We start from the raw sequence: 13,733 nt of genomic DNA on the forward strand, positions 1-13,733 counted from the left end.
CTGCCGTAAAAGGCAACACCACCATGCGCGCTGTCTCTTCTTTTTTCCCCCTCATAGAGACAAGACAATAGCCGGGACTTGAGAGGTCAGCAAAGAAGAGGCTGATCGCTATTTGAAGGAATATCACCCTTTTTCGTCAAAAGGGACTTGGCATTTTTCGGTAAAGTATATGCAAGATTGACTCTTGAGTTCGGGCGAGAGACCAACACATCCATTCTCTAAGATTGCGCTCTATTGCACTATGGCCCAGTAGGGCTTGGCTTGGCTTGGCTTGGCCTGCTGTTGTTGTAAGTGGGCGGCTAATTAACCTGAGCTCTCAAATCTATCAACTCAACTCGTTAGTTTGTCTCTACTAACAGCTGTCATTTGCCCAAGCTGGCGATCATTTCAAAGGAGAGCAGAAGAAACAAGTCGCACCACAAAACCATGTGGTATCGTCTTGTTTTACTTTTTTGCTCCAAGGTTGCATCTGCTATTTATCTTCGATAGCTGTTTCAACACAAAACCCTATATCCATGCCTTTCAAACATCTTGTTCCTGTCACAAAACGCTCAAGCCATCAAGCAGCCTCCGTATCAGGTCCCGTTGCCCCCCGGCCCATCCATATTGGGCATGGTGTTTTTCTTGTTGTCCGCGGGTTGGTGGTGATTGAAGCAAACCACGATGGGCGTTTTAAATTAAAGAAATATCAGAAGCATTAGGGGGCCCCTGTCCTTGTTACCCCCGGGAACAGAACCACTGCAGGGCCAGACTGCTTCTGCATGATGCTCCGTTTGGACCAGCCTATCACGGCCATGAATCCCGTCCCCATTTGCCAGGGAAGGAAGGGTCGAGTTTTTGAAGGTTCCATCCATTGCTGCTGCTTCCCGAGAGACGAGAGAGACAGAGAGCCCTTCCTTCCTTGGGCTTGGCGTGGCCCAGTCTCTCGCTGCCTCTACTAGTACTTACATGAATGTGCCCCCATCTCGACGACTTCATCTTTTGATCTTCCCTCACACACCTCTTCGCTCGTCCTTGTTGTCGTCCCTGCTATCCTAGAGAATCGCCCTTTTATCGATACTCGTTCCGTTCTTTAACAACAACAACACCAGTCGTTTATACTCTGATCCTAGTTTTATCTAGTATTCACTCACTCGCTTACCGCTCAACGCAAAACCGCCTTCTCCACCATCATCGGTATACCCTGTTTGTGGCTCTCCTCCCTGTCTGCCAGATCGGACTTGTATAAGCCAACCAAGCTCAACTTCAACTTCGACTTCATCGAATTCAAGCCTTTTTGCTCATCTGACAAGATGCTTTTCCGAACCATCGCTTCTATCGCTTTCCTGGCTTGTGCCAGCAACGTTGCTGCTGAGCCCCAGCCCTACAAGCTGGTCAAGGCACCCGTTGAGGGTCTTAGCCTCGCTCGCCGTTCTACGCCCGGATACCAGCCTGATCAGTCAGTCTGTGGTGGCGGCGGTGACACTTGCGCTGAGGCTTGTGGTGCTGGTTACGAGTCTTGCCCTTCTGAGGATGACTCTACCCACTGTTTCAACCCTACCGTTAAACAGTCTTGCTGCTTTGACGGCACTGGAAGTATGTACATCTAGACTCATTCATCTATGAGTCTTTTTCCTAGAGTAGACCGAATACTAACTATCTCTTTAGACTCTTGCGATGAAGGTTACTACTGCTCTCATGACACCAAGGCTCAGACCTGGTGTTGCCCTGAATCTATGGATCTTGCTCAGTGTGCCAAGGCGTACGGCGTTAAGGACGGCCTCAAGACCGAGAAGCTCATGACCTCCACCGCTGCTCCCACCGTTGCTACCACCACTGCTGCTCCTACCACCACCTCCGCCCTAGAGACCACTTCAACAACCGTCTACATCACCAGTACCTCTCTTGCCAGCCCTGAGCCTGCTACCACCACCAAGTCTGCTGTTGCTAAGACCACGACCAAGGCTGCCAAGACCACCATTGTTGCCCCTAGCTCTGGCTACAGCACGGCTTGGAGTGGTTCCAACAGCACCATCGCCACTGCCGCGCCTACTCAGCCATCTGAGTCTGCTCCCGGCTCTGTTGAGCCTTCCACCATTAGCAGTGGTGCTTCCCTCACCGGCGTGAGCGCCATGCTCCTCGCTGCTGCTGGCTTCTTCGCCCTTCTCTAAGTCGCATACTTCCCCGTGGAAACACTGGTTTTCGCGAGATACCACCCAAAATGACGCTCATGTGTCGTCGCGAATAATGACTCAATGATGAAGAAAGCAACGAAAGGCTTTATGCGTGGAACACGCCAAGTAAGAGGTGGATTGAAAATAAAACACGTGGTGCAATGTCGAGCTGCATTAATCTTCTGATGAAATACCCCCTTTTTCGATATCCCCCATTCTGTTTACGTCTTCAACCGGAGTTGATCGGCTTGGTTTTTTGGTTGGCTAGGAAAAGAGCCTGAGGAGGACGAGTTGAAACGAAATGAGAAACGCTCAGCGCTTGGAACATACATTCTTACAATCGGTATTCGGTTTTCGTATACCTTATTACACCTTAAACTTGTTTACCATTCGTCACGTTGCGAGAGCTTAGTCTCCGCCTCGTATACTTGACATTATTAATTGCCCTGGTAGACAATTTTACTCGACATTGCACACAATTCAACCTAAACATTCTATACAATGAAGAGGAACAGTGGCGCCTATTTGTGAAATTGTCGTAACAAATGTGAGTCGTTGAAAATAGCAAGTATGCAAGTCTCATATCCATTCTTCTCGATGCGCCATGCGCGAATGAGCTGCAGCTAACTTGATAGATCCTGGACTGTGGTACTACTGTTTTGTGTTAGGGGCTGGATGATTTGTTGACGGTCTACGGAGTAGCATAGCTCAATAGTAGCTCATGTCCATGTCCTAGGTTGTATTGATTTACGCACATCACATCTGGAGATCTGTCTCCATAGACCATCAATAAGGATACTGTAACACCTTATGCAATGACATTTGAGGCGGAAGGTCAAGGTCGAATTGGGACTCCAGGCAACGAAGTTGTAAATTCTCCTACAAGACTCAAGTCCTGCGACGCCGCAATGTCATGCATGGGTTGAGTAGTATTACGTGATAATGCACCACCAAGTTTGGGAATCACCGTCAGCTGTGAGTGATGTCACATGTGACCGGGAGCGAAATCCCATGACATGTTGCCCACCAAGGAACACATAACACACAAGGTCGTAGTCCTGGTACGATACGAGTACTGCTGTGGAAATCTGGACGGCATCAATGGCGCAAAACGAAAGGGTATGATTTATCTCGACAGCTAAATACGATGCGTGTTATAGGCAGCGTAAAAGGAACCACGAAAGGGCTTCTCCCATCTGATCTGACTCCAACATTGTATGGTCTCATATGCGTTTAGATATTCCTGCTCTTGAGTTGTTCTGTCGTAGAGGCTTGTCTATTCGAAGTGGTGATTTGGACACTTAGTTGCCAACGGCCTCGGGGACCTTGTTGGCATCGTAGCCGCATTTCTCCTTGAGCTCCTCAACCAGCTCAACGTACTTGGCCTGAGCGGCATCGGGGGTGAGCTTCTCCTCCTCGGCAGCCTTCTTCCAGGCGTTGTACTTGGCCTTGCCCTGAAAGCGGTGTTAGTTCGTCGTAGGCAAGCAATATAGGCTTCTCAACTTTCCTTGAGGTCGAACATGCCGGGGGCGGTAGCAGCGGAGAAGTCCTCACCGTTGGCGACCTTGTAGAGTCCTGAGAACGTTAGCTGAGAGGTCGAAGATATGGATCAGAGAGATTCTACCGTAGAGCCTGAGAAGATCGTCGGTGTTGGGCTTAGAGGTAAGCTTCTTGGAGTCTTCGACGGCCTTCTGGAAAGATTCAGACATGGTGGGCGTGGATATGAGAAAGTTGTTGAAGTTATTGGAAGAATCAAGTTTGGAGAAGAGAGTAAGAAAGAGAAGAGCTGTTGGGGTGTTTGTTGAGGAACTTAACTTGGCTTCTCCTGTCGTGCGGGTTATAGCGGGGTCATGGGATTCGATGGAGGGGCTTAGGGGCCAAGGTGCGCTGAGTGACGTCGTGATCTGCGATTGGTTACTTTGGGGGGACCTTCTCTACCTTCCTTAAGTGAGATGAGAAGGGGATCTGCCGAGGGAAGGAAGGAGCTGGATACAGCTTAATTGAGACTGAATGGATGGTAAAGAGAGGCACGTGGGTCTATAGGTAGTCTAATTCTTGGAGATATATCATTTATTATGGTAGAGGTATAACGAAAGATTACAGACGATGCTTTGCTAATACTTCCTAAGGTACCTATGCATCAAAATCGGATGCAAAGCATGAGCACAAGCAAGCTTCGAGAGCTCCGCACCTCGGGGCCTGAGACTGAACAAGAGACCAGAACATAATAGATAGGCCACATGAATAACACCAGCTGAAGCTACGATAGCCTCAAATCAGATATTGCAGTATCCGGCGAGCCTGAAACATAGGCCGTTCCGGAACATCTTTTCGTTACACAGCCTTGAACTCGTCATAGGCGAGCTTAGTATTGCTCCAAGACCATCGGGAGCGGAACAATCATGCTCGCTCGGCTTTAAACTTTCACAGCTCACATGTCTCTCCGACGTTATCTACACGTTACATGAGCTACTCAATTTTGATAAAGAGTGCCACAAACCTCCAAGAAATAACCATCAAGCTCACTTCACATCAATTGAGCAATCATGACAAAGATCGTCGTCGTATTAGGCGGTAGCCTAGGCGGTATGGCCGTCACCCACCAACTACTCAAGTACACGCGACCTCGTGAGCAAGACCTCAAAGTTATACTGGTCTCAAAGGTACTCACTCAACAAATTCTGTTCTCTTTACGCCATTGATACTGACAAGCTTACAGAGCAGCCATTTTTACTGGAACCTAGCTTCTGTTCGCGCCATTGTCCCTGGCGTTATAAACGATGATGAGATTTTTGCGCCTATCAAGCCAGGCCTGGACCAGTATCCTGCCGGCAGCGTTGAGTTCATTGTCGGCACCGCTTCCGGCGTTGATCATACGGCCCGTACTGTAACAGTCGATACGGATGCCGGTGCTGACCAGAAGACCGTGCTCAAATATGATCATCTTGTCATTGCTACCGGTGCCGAAACCGTTGATCCCTCACTCCCTTGGAAAGCTTCCGGCTCGCACGAAGAGCTCGTGGAAAGCCTTCACAGCACAGCTGAAAAGGTTGAAAAGGCTACGCATATTGTTGTCGCCGGTGCCGGAGCCACAGGCGTTGAACTCGCGGGCGAGATTCAGTATGCTTATCCCTCGACTACCGTTCTACTCATCTCAGCTGAGGACAAAGTTGTCGCAGGCGACCAGATCGCTGGCAGTGTTGAGTCTGAGCTGAAGCGCCTTGGCGTTGAGATCCGTGCTGGTGTACGATCCGAGGACACGACGGAACTACCGGACGGCAAGACGTTGGTTAAGCTATCCAATGGAGAGGAGTTGGTGACAGATTTATTCCTCGCGACGATGGGATTGAAGCCAAATTCTGGGTTCCTGCCCAAGGAGTGGCTCACCAAGCAGGGCTACGCTGACGTGGACGATGAGATGCGCGTTAAGAATGCAGAGGGCGTATGGGCAGTTGGAGACGTCGTATCCAAGCCTCGCGCCGCATTCTTGATCACGGAGGCTCAGGCTGCCGGCGTCTTCAAGAACATTGACCTGGTACTCAAAGGCAAGGAACCACAGCCTGTGAGTGGTCCTCGAGTCGATGCTTTTCTATGCGCCACAGGTCGGAGTCGCGGAGCTGGGCGCCTAGGCAAAGTCCCGGTGCCATCGCTTGCGGTATGGGCCGTCAAGGGTCGTACATTAGGTCTCGAACGTACCAAGAAGTACGTCAACGGAAGTATGTGGTGATTGAAAATATGTGTAGTGCAATGCCTTATATCCTATTCAAGAAAGCGCCATGATATTCCTACAAAGAAAAGGCAACATACCCACACCCATAACCTAATTAGTTCGCCTATCCTCTCTTCTCGTCTTCAATCTCCCGCCTGATCTGCTCAAGAACTTGCTCTCGTGTTCTCAAGTGGTTCTCTAGACCCTCAACCTGCTCCCGGACTGTCTGGAGATCTTCCTGTATGCTCTTGAGACTTCCTCCAGCCGCGCTCTTACCAGTTCCCTCTTCCAATTCCCGAAGTTCTCGTCGCTTGTATTCGAGCAATTGATCGAGTTCCTTCTTAACAAGTGCAGGCTTAGAATCGCGTTTGCCACCTTTCCGACGTTCCGCAATCTCCTCCACCTTCTTTATCTTATCCTCGAGGTCCTGGAGCTTGCGCTTCAGTCGAACCTCTTCCCAGTCCTCCGTCTTTTCCGTCGAGAAATCCGTGCCCGAGCTCTTGAAGCCGCTTCGACCCAGGCGCGTTAGGTATTGATCGCCAAACTTAGCCTTGCGGCCGGTGCTCGTGGTATCGTCGGCCTTGGTGGCCCATCGCGAGTTAGCGCCTGTTCGCTGATTGTCGACTTGATAATCAATCTGGTTGCGCTCAAAGCTCGATCGAAGCGAGGCCGGAACGGTACGGGGAATTCGGAAGCCCTCGTGTCGGTAGTTGAGGATATGTAGGAATGCGAGACAAGCATCCTTGTTGATAGTCGATTGCGCCGAGGGGTTGATTAGATTCCAGGCGGATCGGACATCAGTATCGGGAACGTCAAGGGATTCGTAAAGATCACTGAGCGCATGGACTATAGTCGTTAGTTTTATTTTCCGAACATCGGGCTGCCATAGACATACAATCCACCTCGCCGCGCATATCTCGGTTCTCCTGGTAGATCTGCTCGTATTTGGCCTTGTCCGCAGGCTTCATGTACCACTCGAATCCGTCTTTGAGCCCCAGGTCTTCCGAGTCGTCCTCAACCTGCTCGAACTGTACTGACTTTCCGGTGATAGCTTGGCCAGCCTGCACGAGATGAGCCTTGGACTCAGGGACAAGCCAGTCGGGCAATGTTGTCGGCACATCCGCGTATTCCTGAAATTCGTAAGTTACAAAGCCAAAGAACCTCTAAGCTACCGTGCCATACTCCGTTGAGGATATCAAAGATAATGCGCATGGCAACGCAAAACTCCTCGAAATCAAGGTTTCCATCATTATCCACGTCCGCAAGATCCCACACTCGTTCTAGCTGATCATCTCGGAGGCCACTGTTCTTCAGAACAGGAGCGGCTTGTTCACCTGTAAGGAACTTGCCGCCTCCTGTTCGCGTAGAGAAGATATTCCAGTACGTCTCAATTTCCTGCGCCTCGATCTTGGGAGCCATGGTCACGTCTGGGGGGCTATGGGCTGCCGCGTGGAGTTATTATTCGAAGTCGAGGGGAAAAAAAAAAGGGCGCTCTAATTAAACCGGATTAGAGAAAGATAGAGGCAATCGTTTTGGCGGCGACCGCAGAGGATATTGAATTAGCGGAAAGGCAAAGATGGAGGTTCTATGGTCAAGATTAGAGTGAGCTGGAGGTTGAATGACGAAGGCAGCTCTCCAGCCACGCTGGGACAGGCCTGCATTTCCCCTGATGCATCTGCGGCCCCCGCTTAGCCAATATCCAAATTAGCGCATAATCTTACTGGTAAGAAAGAAAGTTTGCTGATCAGTGAGAGAGGATAGAGCATGAGCATGTAAGTCATTGGCATCACTTATTCAATTTACTCTTGTTCCAGCAAGACTTGACGATATGTCACTCTTGACAGAGCGATGCTCAAGATGCATCTGAGCCACTCGTGAGTTTATGGAACAGGATCCATTACCATCACCACTCTCCAAGCCCAGCTTGCGATAGAAGCTGTAGTTCGCCAAGGGCATGTACTGTCCAAGTTACTGCTGGTCGTGAATATGGTAGTTCATCATGAACTTGCGCTTTATAGTAGGAGGAGGATAATTTGCATGTTTTAGTTAGTAGCTAATAGTTGAATCCTTTAACCATCATCTGGTAGCCCAGGCATACTTGTACATACGCTAAAACAAGAAGAGGTTCACCGAGAGTCACTGGCCAACAGCCACAGTCCAGGCTTTGAGTGGTTGAGCCCCACTGCCAAATGAGGAAGGGACCTGGAGAGAACCCCCATAAACTCAGCTCTCAATGGCTGATTCACAAGGTTGTGGGCCTGCAGTAGCGGGTAGAGGGGTACGGGTGCCACACCCGATAACTTTTTGGAGGGGCAAATGCTAAAGAAGGCGCGAAACAAATGACCCTTTAAATTAATCCTTTCTTCAGACCGCTTGACCCTGTTCCTTATATATGTATACTCTCTGTCTGTTTGGAGAGCATCGCGAACTGCTTCTTCTCAATAGCCCAGACTCTTCTGCCATTTGAATCACCATGTCTACAACAACTACCACCACAACCCAGCCTATCACGGCCGAATCTATGCTCCGTCTCTTCCCGGACATCGACACCAGCTCAGAGCCTCTCTCCGGTCATGACGAGGAGCAAATCCGTCTTATGGATGAGGTCTGCATCGTCCTCGACGAGAACGACAAGCCAATCGGTACCGCCAGCAAGAAGATCTGTAAGGGAAACTGCACCACTATTCAATACTCTCTACTAACTTGGACTACAAGGCCATCTCATGACCAACATCGATAAGGGCCTCCTCCACCGCGCCTTTTCCGTTTTCCTCTTCAACGACAAGAACGAGCTCCTCCTTCAGCAGCGCGCCACCGAAAAGATCACCTTTCCCGATATGTGGACAAACACTTGCTGCTCCCATCCTCTCCACATCCCTACCGAGACTGGCGCTACCCTTGAAGACTCTATCGCCGGTGTCAAGCGAGCTGCTCAGCGCAAGCTTGAGCACGAGTTGGGTATCAAGAAGGAGCAGGTTCCCTTTGAGGATTTCCATTTCCTCACCCGAATCCACTACAAGGCCCCCAGCGACGGCAAGTGGGGTGAGCACGAGAGTATGTACATCCGATATCATTAAATGTTACAGTATCTAATGGCCGACGCAGTTGACTACATCCTCTTCATCAAGGCCAACGTCGATCTCGACATTAACAGGAACGAGGTCAGAGATACACAATACGTCACTCCTGAGAAGCTCAAGCAACAATTCGACGACCCCAGCCTGGTTTTCACACCTTGGTTCAAGCTCATTTGCAACTCCATGCTCTTTGAGTGGTGGCAGAACCTCGATTCCGGCTTGAATAAGTACATGAACGAGCAGGAGATTCGACGCATGTAACGGCATATGGAGAACGAGTCAAGGAGAGAAAATGCCCAAAACGAAAGGAGAAGCAGTGTAAGTGTCAGACCCAGACTTGGCATACGATGCATTGGGTTTTGCAGTCAGTCAATCAATCAGCCTAGATATCCGTTGTTAGATCTTGCTGCGTTAATGTTTACGAGCAACTGAGCCACATTCAATTTGAGACCGTTTCACTACCAAATTCACCCATCAAGATGGAGTATATCATGACCAACACGGCCAATCGGCGTGTCAAACTTACTCAATACGGCCGGGCCGTTGGACATGGTTATCTTGAACCGACCTCCCGTGTACGAGCCAATGACCCAGGATCATGATGCTTCGGTTCTCCGCATCATCCGGCATCACATACCGGTGGTGAGTCTTATCAAATGACACTGTACTGACAAAAGATTAGTGAGTCCTGGCGCCGTCGCAAGCCGTGGCCATCCACCAACACACAACATGCATGATGCTCTTTGACAACGCCTACTACGACCATTTCAGATTGGGGTCCTGCGACTGCATCCAACTGGAACATCGGGGCCAATGACGGGCTTCCTTGGCTTCTCAAATCAAGGGTTTTCAATCTCTCCGCACTCAGCTGCTGGTGGCTTAAGCCTTGACTTGGCTATGTCACTGCACCTGACATTATATCCTTGCACGGAACCCGCGACTTCTGTGCTTCAGTTCGACTGTATTCTATCTAGTCTATAACTGCACAATTGATTGGAGTATCTCGGGACCCGGACTTCACAATCTGCTTTGGCCGTGCAACGACAGCGTCACCCCCACGGTGTCGCAGCTGATCATGTGGTCTATGATCGTCGTCTTGTCAGCAAACACTGTGCTACTATCTCGCCTCAATTCCAGACTCGCTACTCACTGTCTCAGAATGGATCCCGAAGCTAGTCAATACCCCACGATGGGAGCTGTCATGCATCATCTGGCCAATGGAGTCTTGGGTTCCCACCTAGAGGCGCTCCGTATCTATGCTGCCCATCTCGAGGCCCACACTGCGTAACTAGGACTCGCCCTACTTAATACCCCGAACATTTCCTATCTCTCAGCTCCTCTTTGTTCCTCACCTGTCAACTCAGTCACCCACATCTCTTCCACAGACACTTACTTTGCTGAAGCCCTCCGCCTTGACCAGATAACAGCCGCTGGCCACTAACAGGACCCTCAGTCAGGATATCTTGCTAAGCCCTCTCCCAGAGGAGGCTGCTTTGAAGAATAGCCAACTCGGCGTCTTGCTATTGCTGCTACCACGTGCTGCTTGCTGCACTCGATTTCTTTGCACAGTTGACGGTCGTTGACTATTGTGCTGAAACCTTGAAACACTCCCACTTGACAAGACTTCTATCCATTCTCGTGAACTTTCGAAAGGCTTGACCGCTTCGTCGACGAACTTTGTTCGATACATCCCCCTTCTACTAAGCCGTGATCTCGAGCCTGGCCCGCTCAAGTACCACCTTGATGTCGGTTGAAGTTCGAACCAGCCTTAATTGTCTCCGTCATCCCTCGAGGTTTACGTCCGTTTGCAGAACTCAACTATCACGAGTTCACACGGGCGATAATTGTCAGAATATACAATGTGAGTCTGGATGCTTGGGCAACGAACTTATCATGCTTAATACGCGATGGCGCCCCTTTCGTGACCAGGAAGGGGCCCTTAGGTACAGCGAATAAATCCAGTACCGGTTAGACTGCCATCATGGAGATCAGCAAGAATAGTAAAAGTGGTATCCATGGCTCTGGGACGTTGGCCAAGTGGCGGCGACGCTCCCTCATACCATCTACCTGGGAAACCTCTGTTCGTTTCGTTAATGTGAACGAGTCTGCGGCAGCTGGTAGTGCGCTGGCCCAGGCCTTTGCGACCGATGCCATGAGTCAGTATGTACTCGACGGTGACGACATGGCAGATTATTCGGATGAACAAAAGTGGAAGCTTCATGTCGACTATATGACCTATATGGTTGCAGCGCACTGCTACAAGGGAATGGTGACAACCATCGGGTCGGACTATGATGCTGTAGCCCTTTGGTACGTGAACCACGACTATAACCGCAATCTGATTTAACAGTATTCCAGGCTTGCTCCGGGTCAGCAGATGGACGACTGGTGGACTAGCCTTCGCAGTGGTATGTGGAAGCTATACTATCAACTGTCAGCTGAAGGACGGAGACGATACTACAATGAGATGATCCCTGTTCTGGACCAGACCAAGGAAGAGGTCATGGGCGAAAGGAACCAGGATTGCTATTATCTCGTCTATATCGGTACCAAGCCTAATGCCCAAGGCAGAGGTTATGCCGGAAAACTGATCCGCGATATGGTCGCCAAGGTACTGCAGTTGATGAGCTTTTGTCCTGCCTTCCACCACTAGAAAAAACTAACAGAAGCCAGGCCGATGCCGAACAGCGTCCCATGTATCTCGAGTCCAGCACCGAACATAACAACGGCTACTACGCCAAGTTCGGTTTCGAGGTCAAACGTGACGTCGTCTTTGAGGGAGGCTCCGAGCCCATCACGATGTGGATCATGGTTCGCGAGCCTCAGAAGACTCGCCCCGCTTGCAGCTCTGTTATCGTTTCTGCCGTCAGCAACGCAGTCAAGTTCTAGGGAGACGAGCCTCTGATCCTTCCAAATGTCGACACAGGGTCGGAGGCTGAAGTCGAAGAGGTTGAGGATATCCAGAACCTCATCCATGAGCAAGAAGATTGGAACAAATGTGTTGTGATGTGAGTTCTGGTTGCGCGAGAATTTGCGTTAGTTGTACACCGAGTTCGTTGACTCTTTTCATTCTTTTGGGCATCGGCATCTTTTGATGATATGAAGCAGATATGGTTCTGGCCATTTCGTGTTGCCAACACATGTCGGCAGTCTCTACCGCAATAGCTGTCTATCTCTTCTGTTTTTGCAGTGCGCCAACTAGCTCGAGTCATTCATTAGAGAGAAATAACCGATATAAGATTGTCATTCCTTCATAAGCTGGTCCCTCCTGTAACCGTAAACACCGTGCACCTAGCTTTTGTTGTTTGTATTCCGTGTAAATTGCCCTTCTCGCAGTCCATCCCTTGTAAACTCAATTCTTATGTTAGTATTCGAGGATTGCCCATGTCTCGTCATCAACTGTGGTGTAGATAAGACCCTGGCCAAGCAATTCGTCAGCAGCGGTGAGAGCGTCCCGCACTGACATGCCAGTAGAGTTGGTGATGACGTTGAGATGGACACCTTCATTGCCACCAGGTGTGTCGTTCATGAAGTTGAACATCTTCTTGGCAAGCCCACTGCAGCCAGCGAGCTTAGTAGGCGCCTGGCCAGCGTTGCCGCCTCCATTGTCATTGTAGCCACCACCATCCACGAACATGCTATCTCCGTCTCCATTGGCGCCACCTTGACCACCGAGAGGGCCCTTGGTAAAATAGAGATGAACGTATGTAGCCTCGAGCATGTGATAGTTGACCTCGTTGAAATCCGCCACAGGCCTAATAACATGAGCTCCGACATGTCGCTTGTTGTTGAAGGACTTGAGACGACCCCAGATACGAACGTGAGACTCCAGCTCGAAACCGGGATCAGCATCGTCCTGCTTGTCGACGTCGATCCACTTCTTGACCTCAATCATACCGGTTCCGTCGTCGATGTTGAGGGTGATATTTGTAGGTTGAGGCTGGATCTTGCGAATCTGTCCGACGAATGTGATCTGTGTCACAGGGGAACCGTCGATTTTGAAGTCTGCGCCAGCGTATGCCTCTTCGGCGTCGAGGATCTGCTTGATTGTGACAGGCCGCAAGGATTCGTCCTGGTATGACTAGTAGATATGAGAAACAGTGGTAAATATCGGTTGAAGAGAGTGTGATGTACCTTGCCGCCGGCGCCGCCTTGACTGCCCTGTTGTGAACCACCAGCGAAGAAGCCGCCAGAATCGTCACCCCCTTGGGCGCCATAGCTTGTTTTTGTGAATCCAGAGTAAGCAGCTTTGAAGAAGAGTCAGAATTGCAGAAAATGGGTGTCTTGTAGCGTACTTACACATTATTGTGGTTGTGTGATGTTTGAGTTGGGCTAGACAGAGCTCACGGTAAGGGCGTGAAGATCAAGAGACGCGTTAAAACGCGCCTGAGTTTAATGGGTTCCATGATGCCCCGCCTTGACTGTGTGGGGCATTGGCTTTTCCTTAGTCATCGATGTTATGGGATACCAGGCACGTGCTTGGGAATTATATACCTACCTACCTTATCCATCAACTCATGCGGAAGCAACATATGCTTTGTTCTATGATAGTAGCACAAAGAAGAAGTTGATACAGAGTGTCCCCTTGTTGATTCCCGGTTGCTGTCTCTGTCAGCCCGAGATATCCTTGGACCTCTCCCAATACGGTAGGCGATCATGCATCTGCCGACTCCCTACCAAATAGCCATGTTCCATCTAGACACGCGGCAATGACTTGGATGGAAATCTATGGCATCACTTAGAATATGCCACAGCTTCCCGAAGCTTCTCCGCCGGCTTTTCCTGTGTTGGCAT

The 13,733-nt window shown here is 50.0% G+C and overlaps 8 protein-coding genes across 9 annotated transcripts; 5 read left to right on the forward strand and 3 right to left on the reverse strand.

The window, feature by feature from the left end:
* Window positions 1-867: 867 nt before the first annotated feature.
* FVEG_06325 (hypothetical protein) lies at window positions 868-2,906 on the forward strand. The gene is made up of 3 exons (XM_018894667.1): window positions 868-1,575; window positions 1,648-2,700; window positions 2,789-2,906. Exons 1-2 carry the CDS (start codon window positions 1,293-1,295, stop codon window positions 2,148-2,150), a joined length of 786 nt encoding a protein of 261 aa, XP_018751780.1. The 5' UTR covers window positions 868-1,292; the 3' UTR covers window positions 2,151-2,700; window positions 2,789-2,906.
* FVEG_06326 (hypothetical protein) lies at window positions 2,770-3,862 on the reverse strand (the record flags this gene model as incomplete). Its single annotated transcript, XM_018894668.1, has 4 exons — window positions 2,770-2,807; window positions 2,909-3,607; window positions 3,718-3,728; window positions 3,778-3,862. 3 exons carry the CDS (start codon window positions 3,860-3,862, stop codon window positions 3,455-3,457), a joined length of 249 nt encoding a protein of 82 aa, XP_018751781.1. The 3' UTR covers window positions 2,770-2,807; window positions 2,909-3,454.
* Window positions 3,863-4,034: 172 nt separating this feature from the next.
* Window positions 4,035-6,835, forward strand: FVEG_06327 (hypothetical protein). 2 transcript variants are annotated; one of them, XM_018894670.1, is made up of 3 exons: window positions 4,035-4,231; window positions 4,283-4,816; window positions 4,873-6,835. In XM_018894670.1, exons 2-3 carry the CDS (start codon window positions 4,700-4,702, stop codon window positions 5,878-5,880), a joined length of 1,125 nt encoding a protein of 374 aa, XP_018751783.1. In that variant the 5' UTR covers window positions 4,035-4,231; window positions 4,283-4,699; the 3' UTR covers window positions 5,881-6,835. The 2 variants fall into 2 exon arrangements, with proteins under 2 accessions (XP_018751783.1, XP_018751782.1); XM_018894669.1 differs by having other exon boundaries at window positions 4,035-4,816.
* On the reverse strand, window positions 4,349-7,581 carry FVEG_06328 (actin cytoskeleton-regulatory complex protein END3). The gene is made up of 3 exons (XM_018894671.1): window positions 7,045-7,581; window positions 6,758-6,992; window positions 4,349-6,708 (listed from the first exon to the last, which is right to left on the reverse strand). The coding sequence occupies exons 1-3, from the start codon at window positions 7,279-7,281 to the stop codon at window positions 5,987-5,989; spliced, it is 1,194 nt and encodes a 397-aa protein (XP_018751784.1). The 5' UTR covers window positions 7,282-7,581; the 3' UTR covers window positions 4,349-5,986.
* Window positions 7,582-8,335: 754 nt separating this feature from the next.
* Window positions 8,336-9,200, forward strand: FVEG_06329 (isopentenyl-diphosphate delta-isomerase; the record flags this gene model as incomplete). Its single annotated transcript, XM_018894672.1, has 3 exons — window positions 8,336-8,525; window positions 8,578-8,916; window positions 8,968-9,200. 3 exons carry the CDS (start codon window positions 8,336-8,338, stop codon window positions 9,198-9,200), a joined length of 762 nt encoding a protein of 253 aa, XP_018751785.1.
* An 898-nt stretch (window positions 9,201-10,098) lies between these two features.
* Window positions 10,099-10,227, forward strand: FVEG_15839 (hypothetical protein; the record flags this gene model as incomplete). The annotated part of the gene is made up of 1 exon (XM_018905062.1): window positions 10,099-10,227. One exon carries the CDS (start codon window positions 10,099-10,101, stop codon window positions 10,225-10,227), a length of 129 nt encoding a protein of 42 aa, XP_018751786.1.
* Window positions 10,228-10,895: 668 nt separating this feature from the next.
* Window positions 10,896-11,828, forward strand: FVEG_06330 (hypothetical protein; the record flags this gene model as incomplete). Its single annotated transcript, XM_018894673.1, has 3 exons — window positions 10,896-11,249; window positions 11,298-11,550; window positions 11,613-11,828. Exons 1-3 carry the CDS (start codon window positions 10,921-10,923, stop codon window positions 11,826-11,828), a joined length of 798 nt encoding a protein of 265 aa, XP_018751787.1. The 5' UTR covers window positions 10,896-10,920.
* Window positions 11,790-13,378, reverse strand: FVEG_06331 (replication factor A2). Its single transcript, XM_018894674.1, has 3 exons — window positions 13,239-13,378; window positions 13,074-13,186; window positions 11,790-13,020 (listed from the first exon to the last, which is right to left on the reverse strand). Exons 1-3 carry the CDS (start codon window positions 13,240-13,242, stop codon window positions 12,304-12,306), a joined length of 834 nt encoding a protein of 277 aa, XP_018751788.1. The 5' UTR covers window positions 13,243-13,378; the 3' UTR covers window positions 11,790-12,303.
* Window positions 13,379-13,733: the final 355 nt, after the last annotated feature.

The sequence above is a fragment of the Fusarium verticillioides genome, chromosome 2, assembly GCF_000149555.1.
Source record: "Fusarium verticillioides 7600 chromosome 2, whole genome shotgun sequence".
Taxonomy (NCBI): domain Eukaryota; kingdom Fungi; phylum Ascomycota; class Sordariomycetes; order Hypocreales; family Nectriaceae; genus Fusarium; species Fusarium verticillioides.